We start from the raw sequence: 25,047 nt of genomic DNA, 5'->3' as shown, positions 1-25,047 counted from the left end.
TCTCAGTTTGGCTGTCACTTTCTCCAAGGCCAGTGCTCGCACAACCATAATTACATTTACTATGACTCGGTTCTTGCTACAGTAAGAATGTAATAACCCATGCAATTTGTCTATCCCACCTTAGCCAATATCAGGGACAGGTGTCTACATTAATTCTTTAAAATGTAGGGAAACCAACCTAACTTTTTACCCAATAATAATCTCTCACAATTCTCAAATTATTTTTGGCACTATTTTAACTTGTTTCTCAGGTTTTTATTCAATGGTAACTTTTTAATCAAGCTCTACTCATTTATTTTGATGGATGTTTTGAGAAATCTTACAAAGTTATAAAATTAATTAAATACCTAAGCATGGGTTTATTTACCTTCTTTTAGTAATAACTCATTTTTTTTCCCATAAATACCCTCCACACATGCAAGTATAATTACTGGATAGGGGATAAGATTACATTTTGCAGTGATAAAAGAGAATGAAGAACATTCTAATCAGCTTCATAAATAACTTCCACACATTTACCACTTCACTGATTTTTTTTCCAGTGTTCTCCTCCCACAAATAGGAGAATAAACGAAATCAAACGTTTTTACTACCCACTCACATAAACTGTTACACCAGAAGATTAAGTGGCCTTGAACTAGAGAGGGCTCAGCAGAAAAAGGAACTACAGCAAGTACAAGAACACGTTTCAGGATTTAAAAAAAAAGAAAAAAAGAAAATCTACCCACTCTAAACAGTAGCTCATAAATCTTTTTCAAAATGCATCTTGTGACATCTGATTTAATCTTATACGCCTTTTCTTTCTCTTGTTTTCCGCTCACTGAAAATGCTGGTAAATTTATGTTAGGTGAAATTAAACATTTTCAGAGTTACAGCCAAAAATCCTAGCACAAAAGTATTGGCAAGCTTTTCTGTTCTTTTTTACTTTAACTGAGTCACTCAGAATACAATGATGGATGCCAATGATTATTTTGACACTGAAAGGCAAATTATCAAAACTGCTTAAAGGGACTATAAAAGATCTATTTGCACAACTAATAGGAAGTATACAGATATTTGAGGCACAAAATGCCAATAACATATAAAAAGAGTGAAAAGCACATCACCAGGTCAAACCTATCAATTATCCCGTAAAAAAAAGCACTGTCTTAATTCTTTGCTTCAAGCAACTACTCCCAAGGTTAGTTGGATCTGATACCAAGAGTAGTAAAATTTTGTCTTTATCCTGAAGTGTTCAGCCCAGTTAAACTATATGTTAGATACTGAAATAAGAATGTATTATCAAACAACCTGATGAGGAAAAGGACAAAAATATAGCCACAAAACAAAGAGAGGACCAAAAATCTACCTTTTCCATGGATTTAAGTATTTGAACAGCTCTCCTTGAACTATAATTGCTTTTGTTAAAATTTGTCCTAAAGTGTAGTGCAGAAAAAAATGACTTGGAGGCATATATATTAATTGTACACAGTTTGATATCAAGCAAAGGTATCAAAAAGTTTGATTTTTTTCATATGCTTGAAATGTATACATGACATTTTTGACGTATTTATATATTCAGCTACATTATATTTCTTTCTATATGTACACCCATAATATTACCTCCAGCAGCATAAAGACATCCACTATGCTTTGGCTGTGGTCTTTTTTCTACTTCTTAGCAGTTTCACAAATTTAAAAAAATACATTTGCACATAAATGTATGTATAGAGCTTTATATGGAAAAAGATTCAGACCAACAGTCTATCTCTCTATTTTGACATCTTTGAGACATGCAGTGTCATAATACACTGGACCATTACTGTTCTCACATTATGTCTCTATGAGTGTTGAAGGTTAAAGAAAGTTTGACTTCACAAAAATTGTACTTGGAACACTTTTAATACCTCTCTGCTGTATAATGTAAAGAACTCTACCCTTCACACTTCTGAGCTTGTTTTATAGTCATTTGAGAGGGCATCTTCTGTAACAAGAACCTCACTATTCCTTACGACTAGGAACTCTGGTGATAATTAGCAATTAAGGTTAATTTTCCCCAAGATTCAAGCACACACAGAAATATTTGCTTTGGCGGGTATATTTAAGCTAATATTCTAAAGATCCAAAGATTTAAATCTTATCTATTTTTGATCTTTATATATAATTATTTAGTAATTTAAAATTACTTCTTATATTTGTTTTGGCTCATTTTCAAAATTCTTCTTTTTATTTCAGGCTATAAGTTATAATTTTTCTTTGCTTTAAAATCCAATAGTAATTTTTTTACCTTGAAATTTTATTTCATTTATGCTTATATACACAAATGATAAAATTTAAAGAAGTTGAGTCTATCTCATGTACTATATGTTTATTTTTAAAATATGTTTTTATTGATTTCAGAGAAGAAATGAGATGGAGAGATAGAAACATCAATGATGGGAGAGAATCATTGATCTGCCTCCTGCATGCCCCCTACTTGAGATCAAGTCTACAACCCGGGCATGTACCCTTGACCGGAATCATACCCAGGACCCTTCTGTCTGCAGACTGATGCTCTATCCACTGAGCCAAACCAACTAGGGCTATATCATGTACTCTACAAAGCTATTTCATTTTGCTGTCATGTTCAAGACAAAAGAAATTAGAATGTAATGTTAGATTTTGATGAGATTTTAGTATAGGTAGGTATCTGAAGAAAGATAAGTATTAATAAATTTATATTAAAAGTATATAAAATAAGTGTGAAACGTGCTATAAGAAATAGTAAAACATTCCCCCAAAGGGAAAATGGAAAATAAATAAAATAATTAAAGAATATACAATATTACAATTTGCTTTAAGTGTTTTGAATAGGAAAAGAGAAAACGAATGCAAAGATTAACACATATTTGTGAAGTATAGGAACAAGTGCACAATGAAACCCAACATTTTAGCTGTGACACTGTCAAAAGCAAACAGTAAAAATTCATGTTGTAAAGACTGATTCTAAGTTTAATTTACCTCTTTTAAAATGGAACAGTTTACCAAAACACAAATAGTTTTTGGCATCAAACAATTTCTTTTGTGTCACTAACATAATAAATGACACTATCAGATATAAGTACATATATTAAAATCAAACTTACGTCTCCAAGTTGTCACCTTCAAGAACGGTCTGAACAGGCAGGTAGCCAAGCCGAGGATGTTTGGCAAAGTATTTCTTTGATCTGAACTTATTCTTCAGCACCTTTGTGAAGTCGCGTACATCTTCCCCAGATGTTGTCTATGAGGTTGAAAAAATTACACTTCTCTCATTAAAATGGAAGAAGATAACTTTCTACAATAAATAGACCGTATGTAAATTAATGCAATTAAATAACAATAGTTTCAGTAGTTTTATGTATTTTTGGAATAACACACAATGTCATGAAAAACACATGGTAATCACGACTCATCATTAAATATACCCAGCAATTAGTTTATAATTTTTTTTATTTCTTATTGAAAATAAACCATAGCTAGCTTATTTGCCCAATATTTTACAAATTGGGCCAAAAAGTAAAATTAGTTTTGGAAATTTTATTGCCTGATTACTATCTGTAAAACAGTTTCAGTGTACTATTAAACATTTCGGGATGATGAAGTATGATGGATATTATATGGTTTTAACTGAGGTGCAGAAATGAGGTTGAGCTACGTAGCCTATACCGACTGCACACATGCTAGTATATACTGTAGTCGGAAAAAAGAGAAAGCAGCAATAAGAGACCAAAAGCAGCATCACACTTCTCCTCTATATTGTAAAAAGTACTATTAGTTTCTTTGTCCTTTCCCAACCATACGAACCTAAATAATTTTGACACGGATTAAATTTTTATTCAGTTTTTGACTCTCTATCACCAATTCTAGTTTTTATTTGCAATATGTCATACAGACATCAACTTCATTCAGTTCTTCTGAAAATGTATTTAAAATGTTTGCATTATATACATAGAACTAAATTACAGCCTTGGCTGTCTGACTCCTGATTGGCTGTCCAATCTATAACTAGATAGACCTCACTCTAATCTCTTTACAAAACAGAACCAGAGAACTTTTCTATAATAACAAACTGAGTGCTAAATACATTGCCCTACCTGCTGCCTCCCTCCCTTTTCTTGCACCCTCTCCAGTCTATCTTTTCCTTCATGACAAGCATTTCCAGGATTCGTACTGTGACACTACCAAAACTATTTTGCAAGCAGAAGCTTAAAAATATATAATTATTTTTTAAAACAACTAAATTCTGGGTCAACACTAATGTAGTTGTATTACTTCCTATCTGTTCCTATTCTACCTAAATATCCCTGCTTCTAGTAAACTGTTAAGGGGACTTTTGACTCTCTAGGTTTACAGAGCATGGAGAGATCATGAATAAGCCCAGGTTATTCCTAACCTAAAATTCATCAATTTTCACTTTATTGAAAAGAAAAGAAGTATAGTGAGGACAGTCTGCAGTATCACTAGGCCTTACCATCAGATCCACAATGTCAAATCTTTTCCTGAGTAATTCTGAGAATAAACTACATAATAGCCTGTCATTCTCTGGATATACATCCTAAATGTGATTAAGTATAGAAAAGAAGCCATTAATGAAAAGAAATGTAAAACCCTCTGTAAAGAAAAAAGGGTTGCTATAAGAGATGATGGTATTAAGATTTAACCAGGCAGGAAAGGAGAAATAAGCAGAATATGGTTGGGAGTAAAGAGTTTTCAGAGGAGAAAGCCTGGGAGTATATTTCACCTACCCTCAAGGGCATTTAGGCCTTTTACAATGGTTAAGACAACTGCAGATCATTAAGTTTATGAATATATTTACCCTGAATGTTTTTGGGGGAAAAAAAAGGAAAAAAGCTTTTCATGATAGAAATGCAAAAATAAGGCCCCATGATGCAAGGATAAGCATTTATGACCCAATTTATGTCTATGTCTGATCTTAACATATTGTTAATATGTAGGGAAATAATAAAGTAATGGGCTCCAGCTTTTACTTGGACCATCTCCATCTGGCAGCATAAAGGTTTTCATCTCGTAGGCCAGTGTTTTTTCAAGCCATGTCCAGGTTTTCAACTAACCCATGAGTGGGGGAAGTGGGTAAGAAAAGACCACATGCACACTGTACCAGGCTGCTTTGCCAGTCTGGCTCAGCCAGGGCAGTGTACAATACAGTGTTTTTTAGTCTCTATATAATAAAAGCCTAAGCGACAGTTATGGAGGGATGACCAGAACAACCGGTTGCTATGCTGTGCACTGACCACCAGGGGGCAGATGCTCAATAAGCAGCTGTCCCCTGGTGGTCAGTGCGCTCCCATAGGAGGAGTGCCATTCAGCCAAAAGCCAGGCTCACAGCTGGCAAGCGCAGCGGCAGTGGCGGGAGCCTCTCCTGCCTCCATGGCAGCAGTAAGGATCAGTGAGCGCAGCAGTCAGGAGCAGCAAGCAGGCGGGCAGTAAGGAGTGAGGGGTCCCGGACTGTGAGCGGGATGTCCACTTGCTGGCTGAGGGACCCCCCGCCCCTGCCAGTGCACGAATGTCATGCACCGGGCCTCTAGTATTCACATAACTGTGAAAATATCACCACTATGGAATTCCAGAACATTCTCATCACCCTGCAAGAAAAGCTGCACCCTTTAGCAGTCATTCCCTCTCACGTACTATCTCCTCCTCTCAACCCCTTGGCAACCACTAATCTACTTTTCTTTCTATGTATTTGCATATTCTGGATATTTCTTATAAATGGAATTATACAATATGTGGTTTTTTTTATGACTGGCTTCTTTCATTGGCATAATGTTCTTCTAGCTTAACTATATTTGGGATTCAACATGAACTCCTCCTGCTTGGGAAAAACATAATTCAAAAGTGCAAGTCCAATTCCACATGAGACACTTTTTAGCTAAATATATTTAGGACCTGAAAGAACAAAGCAAAATCACCAATCAACAAATAAACAACACCTACCTGCCTCCCAAAAAGTTACAGCAGGGGCTGGAATTAAACTTGAGTTTCTGATATAAGGCCCAAATTTAATATTTGATAAAAAGTTCCTTCTTATACAGAAATGGCACATTTTTATTTCACCAATTTTCATATCAAGGAAAAAAAAACTACCACCATTTGTAACCTAAAGGCACTAAATGCACTGCCATAAACTTTATGCAGTATTAAAAAAAAAAAAGCAAAAAGTAATTCATCCCACAGGAACTAGATATTATATTCAGTTCAGCAGAATGTAATTCTTTAGTTGGAATAAAGCCAAGAAAATGAATTAAGTCTATTTTCTCACCAAAAAAGTTAAAAGATATTTATACATATTTGATTACATTTGCTATGTAATGATGGTTCCTAATACTTCTCTGTTTTAAGTGCTAGAGCAATGATTTGGTAAAAAATAAAAAAGAGGACCACCCACTTATAATGAACATAATAATCAAACTTAACTCTAGCTTCATGCTAGGTATAATACTTTGCTCTTCTTTTTTAAGCAAATAGCTATTTATATTTTGATATGAAGATGAAATTGAAAGGATCCTTCATTACTACACAAATTATCAATTCTTTAAATTATCTATGCATTTCTTGAAAGACTAGGTTTTCATTTGTTGCGGTAAGTGAAAAAAAAATTTTGCAGATCTCATGAGATGAAACTAGGCCCAGAACTCTGCACCTTATAAATAGACTTCCTTCAATCTCTTTTTTCCGTCAAGGGCAGTGGGATCTTCATCACTTTTGTGACCCATAAGGGAACTGTCACTAAGGCTTTCGGGGATTCAGACTTACAAGGTCAGTGAGGAGAAAGCTGCTCTTGCAAACCCAGGTCTTTTCACCATATGTCACTTCTACAAAACTGAGACAGTTTTAAGTCTTGTAAGAGGAAAAAACCATATAGCCATTGGCTAGAATATCTATGATTACATTCTAAATTTCCCCTTCATTTTAAATAAGTATTGCTAAGAAACTTAATTAGAATTAAGTTTCATTGGCCAGGGCTTACAGCTTATCTGAAAATAGTAGATTATCGTCTGGACCTCTTCAGTGAGCACCTCTTTCTGTCATGCTGTATTTGTAGTTGGATTATTTTGTTCTCTTCTTTTTATAATTGTTTTATGTGAGATTTGATTGTGAACCTTTTTGTTGCTCAATGTTTTTCTGAAATGAATTTTCCTAAACTTTTAGAATGATGTGGCGTTCAGGAAAGCCTTTCCGACTCCACAGAGTTGCTCTCTTTCTGTGTAACTACTTTACAAAAGGGATGAAAATGGCAAAGGTGAAAGAGACTGAAAAACACCAAAGCCACTGCCGTCTCCATCTTTCCCAAATCCTCCCGCAGTGATTTTTAGCACATAAGGAAGAACATACCCAACGAAGAGTGTTCCTCGAATGGTCATTTTTGGACACTAATGAAGGTCACTGTGAAAACGTTTTAGAATTAAACCTACACACTCACGTGGGCATATGAATACTGGGAATTAGACTTCCCTCCACTACGCTGGCATTATGTAACAGTGAGATGGTAATGAAATTTATTTAGATAATGATAAGTAATTAGTTCTCGACTTATTTCCCACAAACTAATACAAATGAATGAATAAAATATTTTAAAAGTGTGGCTGAATCAGAAAATCTACCCGTGGTAAGTCTACCCATGTAACTCTCTACCAAAACCCTAAAACTTCTTTGTGTAAGCTGGCTTCTGATGATTTTTTCTTGAATTCTATTTTGCCAGCCAAGGTTGGGAGTATTTTAAAATTTTCCCCATTTTATTCCTAGATTGAGAACAAATATAGCCATTATATAGAGCAAAATTTAGTCTATCTTTTGCTTGTGTTTGTATATCTATATATAAATGCATGTGTCTTAGTCTATATTCCTGTTCATATTTCAAACTGTGTTCTTTACCTAATAATAGACAAACATGTAAATTGACCGTACCTCCGCTATGCCACCAGCCAATCAGGAGTGATATGCAAATTAACCCAACAAAGATGGAAGTTAATTTGCATACACAGGCACTGAGTGACAGTGGCGGGATGCTTGTGTCGTTGCCATGGCAACAACGCAGGTGTTCTGCCCCACCCCGGTCTCTCAGGGCCTCTGATCAGTGTGGGAAGGCGGGGCCTGAGCGGAAAGGGGCGGGGCCAGAGTGGAAAGGCGGTGCCGGTAGCCAGGAAAAGGAAAGCCCATTCTAGCACGAATCTTTGTGCATTGGGCTTCTAGTTCTTATCATAAATGCTGACACCTATATACTATTGAACTTAAAAAATATTGACATATAACTTTTCTTTCTCATTAATGCAAATCACAAGGAGCAATAAGGCTAAGGTGCAGAAAAATCTACACTTAAGAAATGCTAACCATCACAGTCGAACAGCCAAGTAGGTTCTTAAATTGATTGTTTTACTATTTCAACTCAGAAGACTCCCTTCACCATACACAAAACAAAATATAAAAGGGGGAGAGGGATTACAATGATGCCAATTAAATTAATGGCCAAGATTTCTCATTACTTAGCACTTTAAGCAAAACACCCAAAAGAACTGCAAATAAAGAAACAAAGCTGCATTCATTTTAAATCTCACCCCAATTTTTTTGTTCAATTTGTAACTAAGGATGGGCAGTACTATCTAATTTCTTAACAAATACTCCTAACATTATATTTTTAACTGTTAACTACAAATATGACTAAATTATGTACAGAGGAAAACAAAGAAGTACAAAGAGGAAAATCAAGGTTGTATAAGAGGACAGTCATTTAGCATATGAGTAGAATAATGAAACATTATAATTTGGATCATGCAAAGTGCAGAAATTATTGTTGAAGAGCACCCTCTTTAGCAAGACTTATTAAATATAGAAGTCAATAGTCCTAAGTGGTATATGTATACTATTAAGGAATACATTTCATTACCATAGAACTTATTTTAAAGACATTCCGATCATTTTTAAAAATTGCAAAACAACTTCTCAGTTTTGAATTAAGTTTCATTGATTTTTAACAAGTTCAAATTCAGGGACAGTAAATTCCATGGACAGTATGAAATCATTTGGATAAGCTCGGAGCCTTTATCAAGTTCTAATGGAAAAATATGAACCTAAAAAATTAGCATTAATTAACAGAATCACCAAGGTGTCAAAAATAAGTCAAAGTAAAATGGATTTGGGCCAAACCTCTCCTTAAAAACTAACGACATACATTAAATGAACTGAACTTACTGGGAAAATAGTGTAAAGTGGGCATGAGCTGAAAAACTACTTCTAGATGCTGAGGTCAGAGAAATTGCAATGATGCTGCATTTTTAGCATATTGGTAAACATCTCAAGTCTCATCTGAAGAAGCAAGACTGCCAAAAACAAACTATACTAACTCAGTGTAGAGCTTTCCAAAGGATGAATCAGCATTTTCTTAACATTTGATTTTTATAGTCTTATGAGATGATACACTGATGCTAGCAGGGGTGGACAGAAGTGGACAAGACATTTCTAATTTTTCTTTTTTTTGTTTTGTTTGTTTCTTCCCAAGAACATATAGGTTTATGTTTTTTTAAAGATGTGACTTTACACTTTAAAGAAATCATTGTTTTTTTGTGTTTTGTTTTGTTTTTTAGTAGAGAACTGTGATTTTTCAACAGGTTCTGCAAACCCTGAACATAGTTGGTTTATTTTTCCACATATTAGCCAATACCAGCAAGAATATGCTTATAAACTATTGCTTTAAAACTAACATGCATTTGCTTTAAAAATGCAATACAAATTTTGTCTTAGGTGTTGTTGACTTAATAAGCTGTTTTCCATCGAAGCATCTTTTCCTTGTCCTCCCCTCTTCTCACCAAAATCTTAACAAAACTATTAGTACAAACTAGTCCTATCCAAAGCAAGCATGTAAGCAGAGAATTTTGCAATGATTCCACACCCACAATTTGAATGCTGGGAGTAGCTGATGTTGCTAACCTTTTTGGCAATACAATTTTGCAAATATGCCATCCCTTCCTGAGCTAAAATGTCTCTCAGAACACCTTCCTATGCTGACCAGACCTTCAGTTGCTGATATATGTATTGACCAATGGGGAAATACTTAATGCCTTTCTCCATTTTTCCCTTTCTGTACATGGATTGGGCCACTGTCTCTCACCAGATGCACACAGTCTTTTTCTGTTTACCCTTCTGTCCCCACTAGCATGGACTCTGTTCTTCTACTTATGAACACACTAGAGGCCCAGTGCACAAATTCGTGCACGGGTGAGGTCCCTCTGGGTGGCCTGCAGGGATAGGGCGAAACCTGCAGTCCAGTGCCACCCGTAGCTCCTACCTGCCACTCCTGCTCATTCAGGCCCACTGTGCTTGCTGCAGGTTCATGCCCAATTAGTCTGATCGGGAGAGGCTCGCACTGCCACAACAGCGCTTGCCAGCCATGAGCCCTGCATGGGCTGAAACCAGCTCTCCGATATCCCCTGAGAGGTCCTGGATTGCGAGAAGGTGCAGGCCAGGCTGAGGGACCTCACTGGTGCACGGTTGTGCTAGGGAGGGACCATGGGAGGGCTCCAGGGCATGTCCGGCCCCATCTCACCCAGTTCAGATTGGGGCCAATCAGGGTCAGCTGGCGGTGGAGGGACATGGGAGGTTGGCTAGCCAGGGAGGGACTGTGAGAGAGCTCCAGGACATGTCTGGCCCATCTTGCTCAGTCCCGATCGGCCAGACAGACCCCATCAGCAAGCTAACCTACCAGTTGGAGCATCTGCCCCCTGGTGGTCAGTGCACATCAGAGCAACTGGTCAACCAGTTGACTGTCTGCGCCCTGGTGGTCAGTGCACTTCATAGCAAGTGGTTGAGCAGCCTTAGCATATCATTAGCATATTATGCTTTGATTGGTTGTTCGGTTGTTCTGCCATTTGGTCTATTTGCATATTACCGTTTTATTATATAGGATTTCCCTACATCTTGTTTATAACTGAAATTTCAACCTTTCTCCTTCAGTGAATCTTGATGCTCCCATGACAACAACCTCTCCCTACAATCATCTCCATCAGAGGCTATATAATCTCTCCCTCACAAATGCCAAGGAAAAAAATATACACCATTTTCCCCTTAGCCTCAGCCTGATCACCCACTAAAACCAAAGTGCCTGTCCACTCCCTTTGACTGTACTTGACCAGACACAGTATCATCTGTCACTTCTAGAGATTGATGGTCTTCTAAAGTCCATCTCATCTCTATAACCTTTCATGTCCCACTTTAATCACACACTGGGATATGGCCACACCTCAGGACTCATCATAACACATCTTTTCTAAAATCTCTACCTTGGAGAAATTTTTCACTGCCTGGAACTTTCTGACCCTTGCTCCTACTTTTTTAATATGAGTAAATCAATTCTTATCCCCAGGATCTTGATCTCTAGCCCCTCAAACCTCTTTGGGATTTCTTCAGCATAGGGATAGCCCAAATCCATCCTAGTACCACTAATACCTTTAAATCCTTTACTCTCTTGGCCTTCAACTATACCTACCACCTTTTAATTCCAAAGCAGCTGCAATGACAGGGTCACAGACTGCAAAGCTTGCCAATTAACCTCAGCTGCACTCTGGTGGCAGTGTAGCAATTAATTTACTCAATTTTTGGTGACTCATGCTTGCCCCCAGTAGCAATTCTAAATATTTTCCATTTTCCATAATATTTAACCCTATCCAACCTTGTAAAGAATTGCAAAAACTCTTATAAATCATATATAAAATTCATCATCCTCTTTCTCTAATGGACTATCACATGTTCTAACATACAAATGTTTCTAATTTGAATTAAATTTAGGTTATTTGCAACAGAGAATATAGATAGTTTTTTAAAAAGATCCAATTAGGGTAATTTTCATTATAAAATTAAATGAAAACAATATAAAATGTAGCCATTTTAAAAATAAATGATAATCCCCAAATTCAAACATGTAGTGAGCAGGTAATAAGAAAAAAAAATCTGAATATTATCTTGATCCATAAACTTAATCATGTAAAAATGTTATAGTCTATAGACTACATCCCAATGGAGTTAAATAATAAATCTATGCCACTGACGTTGAACAAATCATTTACCTTCTGTAAGATTTAGCTTTTTCTTTAAAATGAGAATGATGTAGTTAGATTATTTCCCGCTTTAATATTCTCCAGTTAGTATTTATAACAGCAGATATGAGTTCATTTAGCTTCTATGGACCAGAATGAACCAAGCATAGTAAAAAAAAAAAAGAATCCTCAAGTAATTTAAAAGACAACTGAAGAGGCAAAAGCATCTCACAAAAAACAATACAGGACAACAGACTCAAAATATTAACTAGTGAAGTAAGGGCTATCGGTAGAAATCACAGAATGACATTGTTTTGGTGAGGGGAAACAGAGGAGTTTGGGAATAGTTGACACACAAAGTAAGAGTTGAGCTGTTTTTGTGAAAAGGTGGGATTTTAATGAATAGAGAATGGTAACAGGTATTAAATATAGTCTATGTCATGTTGTCTGTCTTCAACTCTTATTGAGCCTAAAGAACGAATTCTCAAATGTACAAATTTGGATTATAGAATGATCAGGAAAAATAAGAGTTAAAAAATTATTTCTTGGAGAGAAAAATTCCACTTCATTTCTCTATATAAATGTCTAATTATCAATTCCAGAAAATACCTTCATAAATTATGATAGCTCCTTCGTACACTATTAGTCTTCCTACATCTAAAGACAAACATTGTTATAGATAATAAGCTGATATGTTCCAAGAACTATTTCTGGAGCTCTGAGGGTTTAAGATAAGGCTTATAAGTTTCAAAAACATAAGCTTCAAATATAGAAACATTGTGATTCAGCTAAACTTAAAGGAGAAAGAAATCAAGACGGTAATGTAACTAGCACACTTTCCTAGATATACAAATGGAGATGCGCTATGAGAAATGCAAACATGAAGATCTTTACGAAAAGGTCTGATCCATTTAACACTCAAGTGGTGTTTATTATCATTGCATTGACGTTTTTACATTTGATTTCATTTTCTAAGGCAAATATCAAATGTGTTTAGGGAATGTTGGGTAAAAGATGGATGCACCATGAAGAAAGCTCACTAAAAAGAAAAAGGACAACTGTTAAATCAAGTAATTTATTACTATTAACTTCAAGGCTATGCCTTTCAAAGACTCAACTTATATGGATTTCTCCATTTTATCCAAAGTTGTGGGGTCAAATGCAGAAAAAAAAAACAGTCATAAGAGATGATTTATGAATGTAGGTTGCTGATTAAGATCACTATGAAATCTTCAGAAATGGGCAAAGAACTTCCCAAAGCATGTCTGAAGAAAGGGAGCCAACCTGTACAATGTAGGGTAAGCTGTAATCTTAGACATAATAACAATAACTCTGGGAGGACTATATAACAAGAAGGGTTCTAGGTAATTTACAAATTTAATTTAAAAATGATAGTTGGAAAGTGAAATTCATCAGTGTATCAGTGATACTCAAGCATGCCCCCACTGGCCAATCACTGATAGGGAAGAGATATAGATTTCAAATTTTGTGGGTATTTTGCAAAATCATTAGGGATTACTGTAGTTAAAACCAAGAAAAATAGTAATTTTATACATCTTTTCTTTATACATTTTTGAATATGTAATCATTTTTATAGATCTTTAACATATACTTACCCTATGATTTTTTCCATTTTGACATTAGTTTTTTATACAGTTTCCTAAATTTCTAGCTATGATCATGTAAATATCTATCTATCTATCTATCTATAAAAGCCTAATATGCAAATTGTGCCCTCGGGAGTTTGACCAGGAGACCGGAAGTTTGATCGCTCGTTATGACATGTGCTGACCACCAGGGGGCGGCGCGAAACAAAGGAAGGCCCGGCTGGCAGCCGGCAGCCAGAAGGCCCGATTGGCCCTGATTGCCAGCCAGGCCTAGGGACCCTACCCATGCACAAATTTCGTGTACCAGGCCTCAAGTTAATACTATATTTCTCCCCAATCCAAATCCCTTACAATGACCTTCAGCGTCCCACAATCTGATACCTTTCTTTTTAATCCCATCTCCTACTACTCTCCCTTTTGAGAAGGGATAAATTCACTTTCTATGAAATTCATTTGTTTCTATTGGTCCCCAAGTCTTTTCCATCTCCTTCCCACCCCCCTGTGTAGTTGCACAGGGTCCCATGCTCAGAGAGCTCTGAACTTGGCTTACTGCTCTGTTTTTGCCATCTTGAGTATCGCAATAATTTTTTAACAAGGGGCCCACATTTCATTTTGTTCTGGTCACTTCAAAGTAGATAGCCAGTGCCTACCTACTACACTCCCCTTGTGGAATATGCTCTCTCCTGTGCCCCAATCACACTAACCTCTTTTTCACCTCCAGACTCCCTTGTGTGTTGTCTCTTCCCTCGACTAGTTCTATACACATGAAGTAAAGTTATTCTTTCTTTTCCTTCAATCTCAACTCAAATATTAACATATCAGGAAGATATTAACTTATTTCTTTATTTAAAGTGCCTCCTGCAACCTTTTATCTCATTATCCATTTACTTCTTTAAAGGCACTTACTACAATCTGAAATGATCTCATTTGTTTCCTTGTTGCTTGTCAAAGATCCCCTCCTCCTAAATGGAAAGTAGCAGGAGAGTCGTAATCTTGTCTATTTTGATAGTACACTGATGAAGTATCAGGGCTGAGAACAGTGTCTGACACATGGTTAGTACTCACTATTTTGATGTTGCATGAATAAATATGTTAATCATAACAATGAATGGTACTTCACACATTTTCATGGGGGAATTTTTTCCTAGTTGGTTATTGTGCACTATGAATATTTTATCTGTTATAATTCTCCAACATTGTAGAGGCTTCTTCCCCACATGTAGAGTACCTATTTACTTGAGAAGATACCTAAGAATGTGAGTGAGATTTATATGTGTATATTTTATAAGTATTGCTGTCTTTTTGTCGACTTTTGATCCAAAAAGTAACTCAGTTTCCTAAACCAAAGAAAATGTATAGCTCTATGAATAAATTTTGGTTCACTTTTTGGAGGGAGGTTAAAAATCCTCTTTTGGAAAAATGACATGAAGTATTTTGGCCATGTGAACATTCATATTCACTCACTTCTAGTACTTTATTCTATGGAAGTGTAATTTATGTATAATATGGAAAAAGATATCTTCACAATCATATTTATGAGTGTTGTTTGTAATATCAGAAAATTGAAAATAAGCTAAATACCCAAATTTAAGGTAATGGTTAAACAATTTAAAGTAATTCACTCAAATAATCTGTAATAAGGAAAAGTTATACTATGTGACAACAGAGGGGAAAACTTATTACACAACATGTTCACTGAAAACAAAAGGCTCAAACTTATATAAATATAAAAGTAAACAAAATCTTAAAATCAGAGACATAGAAAAATACTGGAAGGTAGCTTGAACAGGAGCTAGATTTATGGATTTTTTTACTCTCTTCCTTTTCTACATTTTTAATGTAAATTATTAAACATTTTAAAGATGTCTAAAAGAAACATGACTTCCTATCACATAGTATAATTTTCAATGTAGGTCAGCATGAGCCCTTAATAGAGTTTGCTGCCAAGAAAGTTGTTTAAAATCACAGATGGAAATAAAATTTAATTAATTAATTTTTCTGAAAAGTGTATAATGATTCTGTTAATGAACATAATATATATTTATTTAAAAGAAAACAAAACAAGAAAGTATCATTAAGCCATCTTAAAAGTGATTTTTGCCCCCAAAGTTGTTTAAACTGAATAATTTCAGATGCTAGTTAACTAAAAAAGCAATATGTTAAAACAAACAAACACTGGCTCAGTTACTCACAGGTATACAATATTCCACCATTGGATAATGTAATTTGTGACCTTTTGCTGTTCGACCAGAAAAAAAGCAACTCTGGCAGACATCATAGTTAAAATGCTTCAGGCTTCTATACCTAGAGAGAAGAAAATAAAATTCATTGGCTTGCATGCCTATATTTAGTCCAAATCAATCATCTGTGGAAAGAATTTCATTCATCCAAATCACTACAAAAGTATATTGAACACAAATGTGGAATTTGCTTAGTGACACTGTACATCACTCTTTATTTGCAGAATCTTATTTTGAGGAGTGAAATTCTAAATTTTAAGTTTCAGAATGGAAAATATCTCCCAGATCCTCCATCTTCCAGAATGGCAGGTAGTAACTAAGAACATCAATATATTAATATTTACAAAAAAATTAAAAAGACTAAGAATGAAAATGGAAACAAAATGTAAAGGGTATGTGAGATTAATACTGTAAACCATTAAGTGCTGAGTAGCTTCTAAAATGACCTGCAAAAAGCATTTGCAAATTGATCTCAAGAAAATAAATCAGCATATACTACTGTAACCAGCTTATTTTGGTAGGGAAGCAACCTGGTCTGAAACATTCACTTACACTAATATTTCTTGACCTATACATGTCTTGACAAATATGACTGACATCTTGTCTTCTAAATGGAGTTTGTTTATTTCTGCACACCTCATGGCAGAAGGCCGTTCTCCCGTCATCAGTACCAGACCCTTATACTGTTAGTGGTGCTGTGCCCTGCTTTTCAGTCTTTCTTGCTGATGGTGGTGACTAATGCAATACAAGTCAAAGTCACTGGGTGGGATTTCAAGGGACTAACTCAGTTGGGAAGAAGCATGGTCCCGCTTCCTCCTTCCTGGAAAATGAACCTGACATTAAGAAGAGAAATTCTGACATGGGGGGATAAATGGTAATGGAAGGAGACAATTTGGGATGGTAAACACACAACACAATACACAGATGATGTATTGTAGAACTGTACACCTGAAACCTATGTAAATTTATTACCAATGCTACCCCCAAAAATTCAATAAAAAAGTAAAAAAAAAAAAAAAAAAAAAAAAAAAAGAACAGCCATTCTGGTAGCATGGGGTGACCTTGAATATGGAAGCCATGTGTTAAGGATGACAGAGAATAAAGCCAGAACTATGAAAAGGGGATGCCGGTCAAAGGGTACAAACTTCCCGTTATAAGAGGAATAATTTCCAGGAATCTAATGCGTAATATAGTGATTATAGTTAACAATACTATATTGTATACTTGGAAGTTGCTAAGAGAGAAAATTTTAAATGTTCTTACCACAAAAACGAAATGGTAATTATGTGACATGATGCAGGTGTTTCCTAACAATATGGAGGTAATCATTTTGCAGCATGTATATCAAATCAACATATTACACATTTTAAATTTATACAATTTTATCTCAAAACTAGGGATGTCAGGAGGGTGGCGGGGAGGACAGTGGGCCCAGATGACAGGGAAGTCACCATTCAGTCCTAGATTTTTATCTTAGGACTCTTTTTTTTTTTTTTACATGAAAAGAAACTAAACTTCTAACTTGTTTATGCTTCTATTAAGAAGCTGTATGCAATCCTAACTGAAACAATTCCCAGTTTACAAAAATTCTGCAAATCCAAGATTTCATTAAAATTTAATTTGGAAGTAATTACAGAAAGACTCTAGCAGGATTTGTAAAAGTTCAGGGAAAATAAATGAAAAAAATATGTATACAAAGTGGTAGCAGAGTCAACCTGGACAAAGTTAACATTATTCTACGAGGCCCATACTCCTCTATCTTTAGTTCTGGAGTTGGCTTTCTATTTTTCCTTGTAGCTCAGAGAAAGAGACAATCCTTCACCTAAGAGCTAAGGGACCCATTCTGTCTCGGCCCTGTTTTATTATTGTAGTTGTTCTTACATTATTCTTTCCATGGATAATCTCTGTGCAATCATTACATTGATTAGTTTGAAGGAACCTTTGCTTGGTTTCATCTCTAAACCAGGTATCGACTCTAGATCTGTTTCTCCTCCATTCGGAAATTAAACATTTTAAATGGACCACATTCTCAAAATAGAAAACTGGGAAAATATATATGCAAGTAAAAGATGATAACACCGTGAGCAAGTTGTTTGCACATACTAACCCCCTTATTTTTCTGAGCCTGAGATGTGCCTTCCAACCTTACCATGACCTGAAAAGAGTTCTTTTTAAAATTACCAGTGACCTCCCGAATCAAAGGTCTGTTCTCACATTTGATGTTTAGAATATCTCTGTTGCACCTAACATCTCTACCATCTTTTAAAGCCTTCTTTCTGATTTCTACAACACTATGATTCTTCACTTCTCTTGAGAACTCTGATCATCTTTCTTATCTTGCCTTCTGCTGAGCATCATCATTGTTCAGGCTTTTCAATAAACAGTGTAATATCACCTATAGGCTGACCTACTATCCCACTAATGTTTATTAGTTTTTGGTAATAACAACAAGAGCTAACATTTATTGACTGCTTGCTCTTTTTGTGATAGGCTCTGCCCTAGTCACTTTTCATGCATTAATTATTCATGGGAGGAAATGCTCTCCGAATTTGAAGTTGAAGATACTCAGATTCAGGAAGGCCAAGTGACTTATCCAAAGTCACACAGTCAAACCGTAGATTCAGGATTCAAATTTAAGCTGCTGGACTAAAGAGCTAGTTCTCAATACAACACCTGCTGCACATCCTGCTATAACCTTGACCTCTAACCATCTACCTGGTCAACTCCGCATCTTTATATTAGAGACATCTACATATAAAATTTACATTAAATAACTAAAATTTAACATTTAATATCATTCACCTATTTATTGTAACTGCTCTTTCATTTGTCTCTTATGAAATATTTCAAGTTTATTCAAAAGCAGAGAGTATCCTATACAATAAAAGTCTAATATGCTAAGTGTCTGGTCAGCCGTTCAACCAATCAAAGTGTAATATGCTAATGATATGCTAAGGCTGCTCAACCACTCACTATGACATGCACTGATCACCAGGGGGCAGACAGTTGACTGGTCGACCAGTCGCTATGACGTGCACTGACCACCAGGGGGAAGATGCTCTAACCAGTAGGTGAGCTTGCTGCTGCAGTCTGGCCGACTGGGACTGAGTGAGATGGGCCCAACATGTCCTGGAGCCCTCCCACAGTCCCTCCCTGGCTGGCCAACCTCCCACATCTCTCCCTGGCCCCAATCATGCACCAGTGGGGTCCCTCCGCCTGGCCTGTGCCCTCTTGCAATCTGGGACCCCTCGGGGGATGTTGGAGAGCTGGTTTCGGCCTGATCCCACAGGCCAGGCTGAGGGACCTCACTGGTCCATGAATTTGTGCACTGGGCCTCTAGTAACATAATAAACATCCATGTACCTACATCTCAGCTGTGTTGAATCATAATGTTATGCTACAATTGTTTCATTTTTTTTTCTATTTAAGAAATAAAACATTAAAAGTACGATCAAATGCTAGTAATTTTTAGTCTTTTGTCCTCTCCTTCACTCTGAGAAATCCCATCCCTCCACATCTCCCTGGGCTATAGCATGGCTGTATGTGGCAGGCTTTACATAAGCCAGTCTCTCCAGATCAGTTTATCTGGATGGTTCCTGTGATTTCACATTACTTTTTAATATAGCATACTAATCAAAGCATACTAATGTGGCATAATAATCAAAGTCCTAAATCTATTGTTCTGTTCAGTATCATCTAATTGTTTCTTAGTGTCAAATCTCACCTCTTCTAAAAATCTAGCCCGCTTTTTAAAAAATACCATATTGACTAAGAGCATGAACTGCAGAGTCAAAAAGATTATATTTGAATCCCAGTTTTGTCTTCACTTATTGGATAGCTGGCCTTGAGCAAGTTGCCTAATCTCTGAGTCTTAGTTCTTTCATGTGTAAAGTAGAGATAATCCTGCCAATGTTATAGGGTTTTTATGGAGAGTAAATGAAATAACAAATGCAGTGTTTGAGCACAGTGCCTGGCATACAGTAAGCACTGGATAAATAGCAGTGTTTAGTGCTGATGGTTATATCTTATTTGGACTATCTTTCCACTTGTACTTTGCTATATTCCAGCTATTCCTTTCGTCTCTGTCTGCCTGTCTACCAGGTGCTTTAAACTTAGCCTCTCCAAGAAACCTGCAGCATTTCAATGGACCTTTTCCATCTTCCTCTCCCAGGGTTTGCCCTCTGACTTCCACTGGCTGCCAGGCTCATGCGGATTCTGCCTCCCACTACCTGCCTTTCCATCCTCCTACACTGTACAGCCTCGCTGGCACCAGGCACTCAGAACCTGTCACACTTTGGACTGGCTCCCCAGCATACCATAACGGGAGAACAGGACATTTACACTCAATTTCTCAGTTTGCCATTCTCAGAAAATGCAACAATACTCTTCATACAAACTATGTTGGTAAAGTCAGTCAAATGACAGCAATTTGTTTAGTTCAGCACACTGATACTGATACTATATACAACAAATCCGATCTTAGCCATCCTGATTGACCCTCCATCAGCGAAATCACCATCTCAGCTATTTCCTCTTTTGGAATGAGTAAAAGACACATACAAAACCTTGAGTTGCACTGCTGAGTGGTCTTGTATTTTTCATAATTGATTGCCAAATCCAACTGGGGTTACTTTCAATATTCCTTGCAGAAGAGAAACATATATATTCTAATGCATACTTATCCTAAGACAAGAAGGTGAAAGGATCATGACAGCCAAGACACTTCAACTTGGGGCCAACCTTTAACCCTATACTCTCTGCTTTGTGGCCACAAACTGATGAACCTGACTGATTACATTGAAGTGCAGTGGTGAGCAGCGCTCCTGTGTGCGGGTAAACAGGGTTAATCTACTTCACACCAAACTTGGTAGAAGTAAAACAAAGTAACTCCATTACTTTACGCCTCAGTTATTATTTAAATTTTGCTCCATGCTTTCCAAGTTTGACCCCCAAAGGCCTCAGAACATCACCCAATCCCAACAGGGCCATATATGTATAATGATTTGTGAAATTATCATGCATGAACATTTCTGTGAAATATATAATAGAAATTCAGAAAAGTCTTTGGTTCTGGAGCAAAATAATATATATTTTTTAATTCTTTATTGATTAAGGTATTATGTATGTCTCCTCCCCCCCCCGCCACCCATTACCCCTATCTCCCCCCGCAAGCACATGCCCTCACCCCCCTTATGTCTGTGTTCATTGGTTATGCTTATATGCATGCATACAAGTCCTTTGGTTGATCTTTACCCTGTCTTCCCACCCTCCCCTGCCTTCCCTCTGAGGTTTGACAGTCTGTTCGATGCTTCTCTGTCTTTGAATCTATTTTTGTTCATTAGTTTATGTTGTTCATTATATTGCAAAATAATATTAAAATAATAACAGCAAGCTTCATGTACTGGCTATAAGAAGAAATGGCATTTTAGAGAGACTCTGCTGAGCATCTCATTTATTTAGAAGGCAAACCCCCCCCAATGGGAATGAATGGAAGGGATGATAGACATACACTGAGCTGACATCTACAGAACAGAAAATCCTCTCCTGCCACCACCTGTGGTAGATCTTACCTGAATCCAACAATTGGACATTCTTTACAGATGTTGCATTTGGCCTGATGTTTTGCAGTTTCAGCTGCTGCCACTCGATGTAAAACTGGCAGCCAAACCATGGACTGTGGTTCTAGACGCATCCAGTCTATAAACTCTTTCACACTTATCTCTGGCTTGTTGTTGTTCTGGTGAAGAAGCAAATACATTAAATGTGAAGAAAGCTTATTTATTTAAATTGCAGCAAGTATTGCTGCTTCATAATCTTCTAAAAATCTGTGCACAATTAAACATTATATACTTCTTTCCAGGTCAGTTAAATCATAAAATATTTAAGGTTCTTCAAGGACAGAAAATTATAGAATTTAAAAAGATAAAAAGCAGCTCTAGCCATTTTTGCTCAGTGGATAGAGCATCTGCCCGTGGACTGAAGGGTCCTGGGTTTGATTCCAGTCAAGGGCATGTACCCTGGTTACAGGTTTGATCCCTGGCCCTGGTTGGGGTGCGTGCAGGGAGGCAACCAATCGATGTTTCTCTTTCACATCAATGTTTCTCTCTCTCTGTTTCTCCCCCTCCCTTCCACTCTCTCTAAAAGCCAATGGAAAAATAACTTTGGGTGAAGATTAATAACAATAACGAGAGAGAGAGAGAGAGAGAGAGAGAGAGAGAGAGAGAGAGAGAGGATATTGTCATATATTAAGAAGAAAAAAAACCCCAAGTACTTTCATATACTCAGATTAAAACAAAAAACACAAAAAAACCTGCACTATTCTAGGTATTCTTTTCACATATATGCTTTAATCCCATAAAATTCACTCATATAAGACAGTAAAAATTTGTGAAAGTAAAAACTCACTGATTACTTTCCAAACTTGAAGGCCATTATAAATGGTACATAAAAATTGTTATTTTTGTGTCCTGCTCCAGTCCTGTTACAACCTCACACTAGGGGCACAGTACTACGAATGTACTTGGCAAGTTTTCAAAATTATAACAAAATGTATGAAACATCTTAGTCCCCCTGCAAATCTTAACACTAATTTATTTTCATATGTGCCAAATTAAATTTGTACCAACATCTTTCTTCTGTTGTTGTCAAAGTCATTCTATGAACCAGGACATAGGAAATTACATTTATAATTTTCGATTGGTATTTTTTGTTATCTCTAAAACAAGAAAAAGGGTTATTATAAAATGTAATAACCCATAACATCAATTCGCCTTAAAAAGATGGTGTGAGCATTTTTTTCTCTTCAATGATAAATCACCGAGTATGCTTTGAGAAAATATCTGTAGGCTGTACTTTATGCAAATGTATGATATCACTAGTAACAGTTCTAAAATGCTTTATATACAGTAAGCATTAAAAAGAAACTAAAATGCTTTTCCAGTTTAACATTAACAACTTAGACCAGTATAAAACTTTGTGTATTATTCTCCTGTTGCACCTAAGTTCTCAAAGAAAAGACCTTATTTTAATAACATTTTTATTTTATATATGTTTTAAAATCTTGCCTCCAAGGAACTCAGGACTGAAATATTTATTAAGTAGCTGTAATATTCAAGGTACTGTGCACAGGGATACAATAATGAAAAGGTAAAAATTATCCTTATTCATGAAGCTTAGATTTTTATGAAAGAAAAAACTGAACAGGCAAATATACAATTTAGTATCTACACTAATAAAAGAGAAACATGCAAATTGACCATCCCTCCACTACACCCACCAGTCAATCAGGAGTGAGTATGCAAATTAACCCAACAAAGATGGAGGTTACTTTGCATATGTAGGTGCAGAGCAGAGACTGAAGACAGTGTAGAAGGAAGCCAAGCGCTTGCAGAAGGGAGCAAAGCAGCGGAGAAGGGAGGGTGCGAGGCAGCGGAGACAGGAGGGAGCTCTGGCCGCAGGAAGCCCTATTCTTATAGGAATAGACCTGAGGAAGCCCTATTCTTGCAGGAATCTTCCTGCAATGGGCCTCTAGTGTAATGATAATGGTAATGAGCACCCTAAGAAGGTAGAGGCGATACAGGTGAATAGGGTAAGACACATAACCTTATCTTAAGAGGTCAGAGAAGGGTTTTCAGAGGGTTTTAGATTTAAGGAAAGATCTAAAGGATAAATAAAGATTGGTGATGAGAAAAGAGTTTGTGGGCAGAGGGTATGGAAAAACATTCTGAATAGAGTACACATGTCCAAAGGCACTAAGGCAAGAATGGAGGGATTGAAGTAGTGTGAGTAGAAAGCAGGGAGCGAGGGGTAAGTGACACAAGAAGAGGCCAGGGCAAAGGCAGGGCCAGATCACAGCAATCTGATAGCACGTGTAAAGAGTTTGTATTTTATACATTGAGAAGCAGCTATTCTTGAAATGGTAGCCATTCCTTGAATCAAATATGCCTTAAGAAACAAAATACAAACTTGCTGAGATGGCACCCAATGTCCTCTACCATTTGGCTCTAGCCCAAGTTCCGTGTCCCATTTCTTGGAAAATTCTCAAAACTCTTCCTCAATACACCCTGTACACCAGCAATGCTGTGTGTTTACCTGTTGGAAGCAGCTGCGGACACTGGGTTCAATATTGCTGCCTCCAAAAGCTGCTACTTCTCCCAACTGCCGGGGGATCTGGATAGCATCATGTAGTAAAAGGCCCAGCTGCCGCTGGTCACACATTTCTGTAGGTCCTGCCACTTCCTTAAAGAGATCTGCAAGGAGGAGAGGCAAGAGGTTAACTTCCATCTGCCCGCAGTGTTCTCTTATGTCTTTGGTGATGGGGACTGAACAATGAAGATTAAAAAAAAAATCATGAGGACATGAATCAATTAGTCATCTCCTGAATTCTGACAACCTTGATATTCTGTGTGTCTGTAATCAGGGGCTGGTTAACCACATGCTTCTGGAAAACAGCCTCCTGTTGTATGTCAATACATATAAATAGACCAATAACTATAGATTTCCTTTACAAATGATACAATAAAAACGTGGGTTTCATTCAGTGGTTTCAGTAAGGATTTCCCTTCTAATTGAGAAAGACAGTGAGCCAAACGAAGCTTCTCAGGACTTGTCAAAGGAATAAATGTGCCTTCAGGGCAAATCTTTACATTTTAACAATTTGTTTACTAACGTTCTGTGTTCACTCTTAAATATTCTATTAAATGTATATATTTACTTCTTTTAAAGATTACTATACTTAAATTTATTTTATATAAAAAACATTAAGAAGTAAAAGGAAGTGTCTTTTATTTTTAGGTGTGTTATGTGGGTTTTTTTTTAGGCCCAATCAGTCTCATTCCTTATAAACTATAAAAATTATTTTTGTTTTACTTCATTTCATGTACTAAAATACATTTAAAAGACATAGTAACAAAACTCATGCTTGCTTTCATAGTTCTTTAGCCTTTTCTATTCATTAAGAAAACACTAATTTATTTCATAGCTTTCTTGATTCAATACAATTAAAAACTCTTCTCTCCTTTCCAGTGTTTGTTTATCTTCCTTTCACCACTTGAAACATTTTGAAGATTTAAAATTATTAGCTTGTTCCAAGAAATAAAGCTAATATGATTAAATAAGTTACTTTAGGCGTGGGGAGAAATTTCATGTAAAAACCAC

The 25,047-nt window shown here is 36.4% G+C and overlaps 1 protein-coding gene across 5 annotated transcripts in view; it reads right to left on the bottom strand.

Moving 5' to 3' along the window:
• The window catches only part of UTRN (utrophin), a 479,531-nt gene that overhangs the window by 24,561 nt on the left and 429,923 nt on the right, over positions 1–25,047 (bottom strand). For all 5 annotated transcript variants that reach the window (XM_080663479.1, XM_080663480.1, XM_080663478.1 and 2 more), the window contains 4 exons: positions 23,983–24,140; positions 21,462–21,628; positions 15,844–15,955; positions 3,105–3,241 (listed from right to left, as the gene is read on the bottom strand). In XM_080663479.1, the coding sequence (XP_080519605.1) occupies positions 3,105–3,241; positions 15,844–15,955; positions 21,462–21,628; positions 23,983–24,140 (574 nt within the window). The remainder of the gene's footprint in view (positions 1–3,104; positions 3,242–15,843; positions 15,956–21,461; positions 21,629–23,982; positions 24,141–25,047) is intronic.

The sequence above is a fragment of the Plecotus auritus genome (assembly GCF_963455305.1).
Source record: "Plecotus auritus genome assembly, chromosome: 4".
NCBI classification, from domain to species: Eukaryota; Metazoa; Chordata; class Mammalia; order Chiroptera; family Vespertilionidae; genus Plecotus; species Plecotus auritus.
The sequence above is the reverse complement of the archived record's forward strand: the minus strand, read 5'-3'. Positions and strand labels throughout refer to the sequence as shown.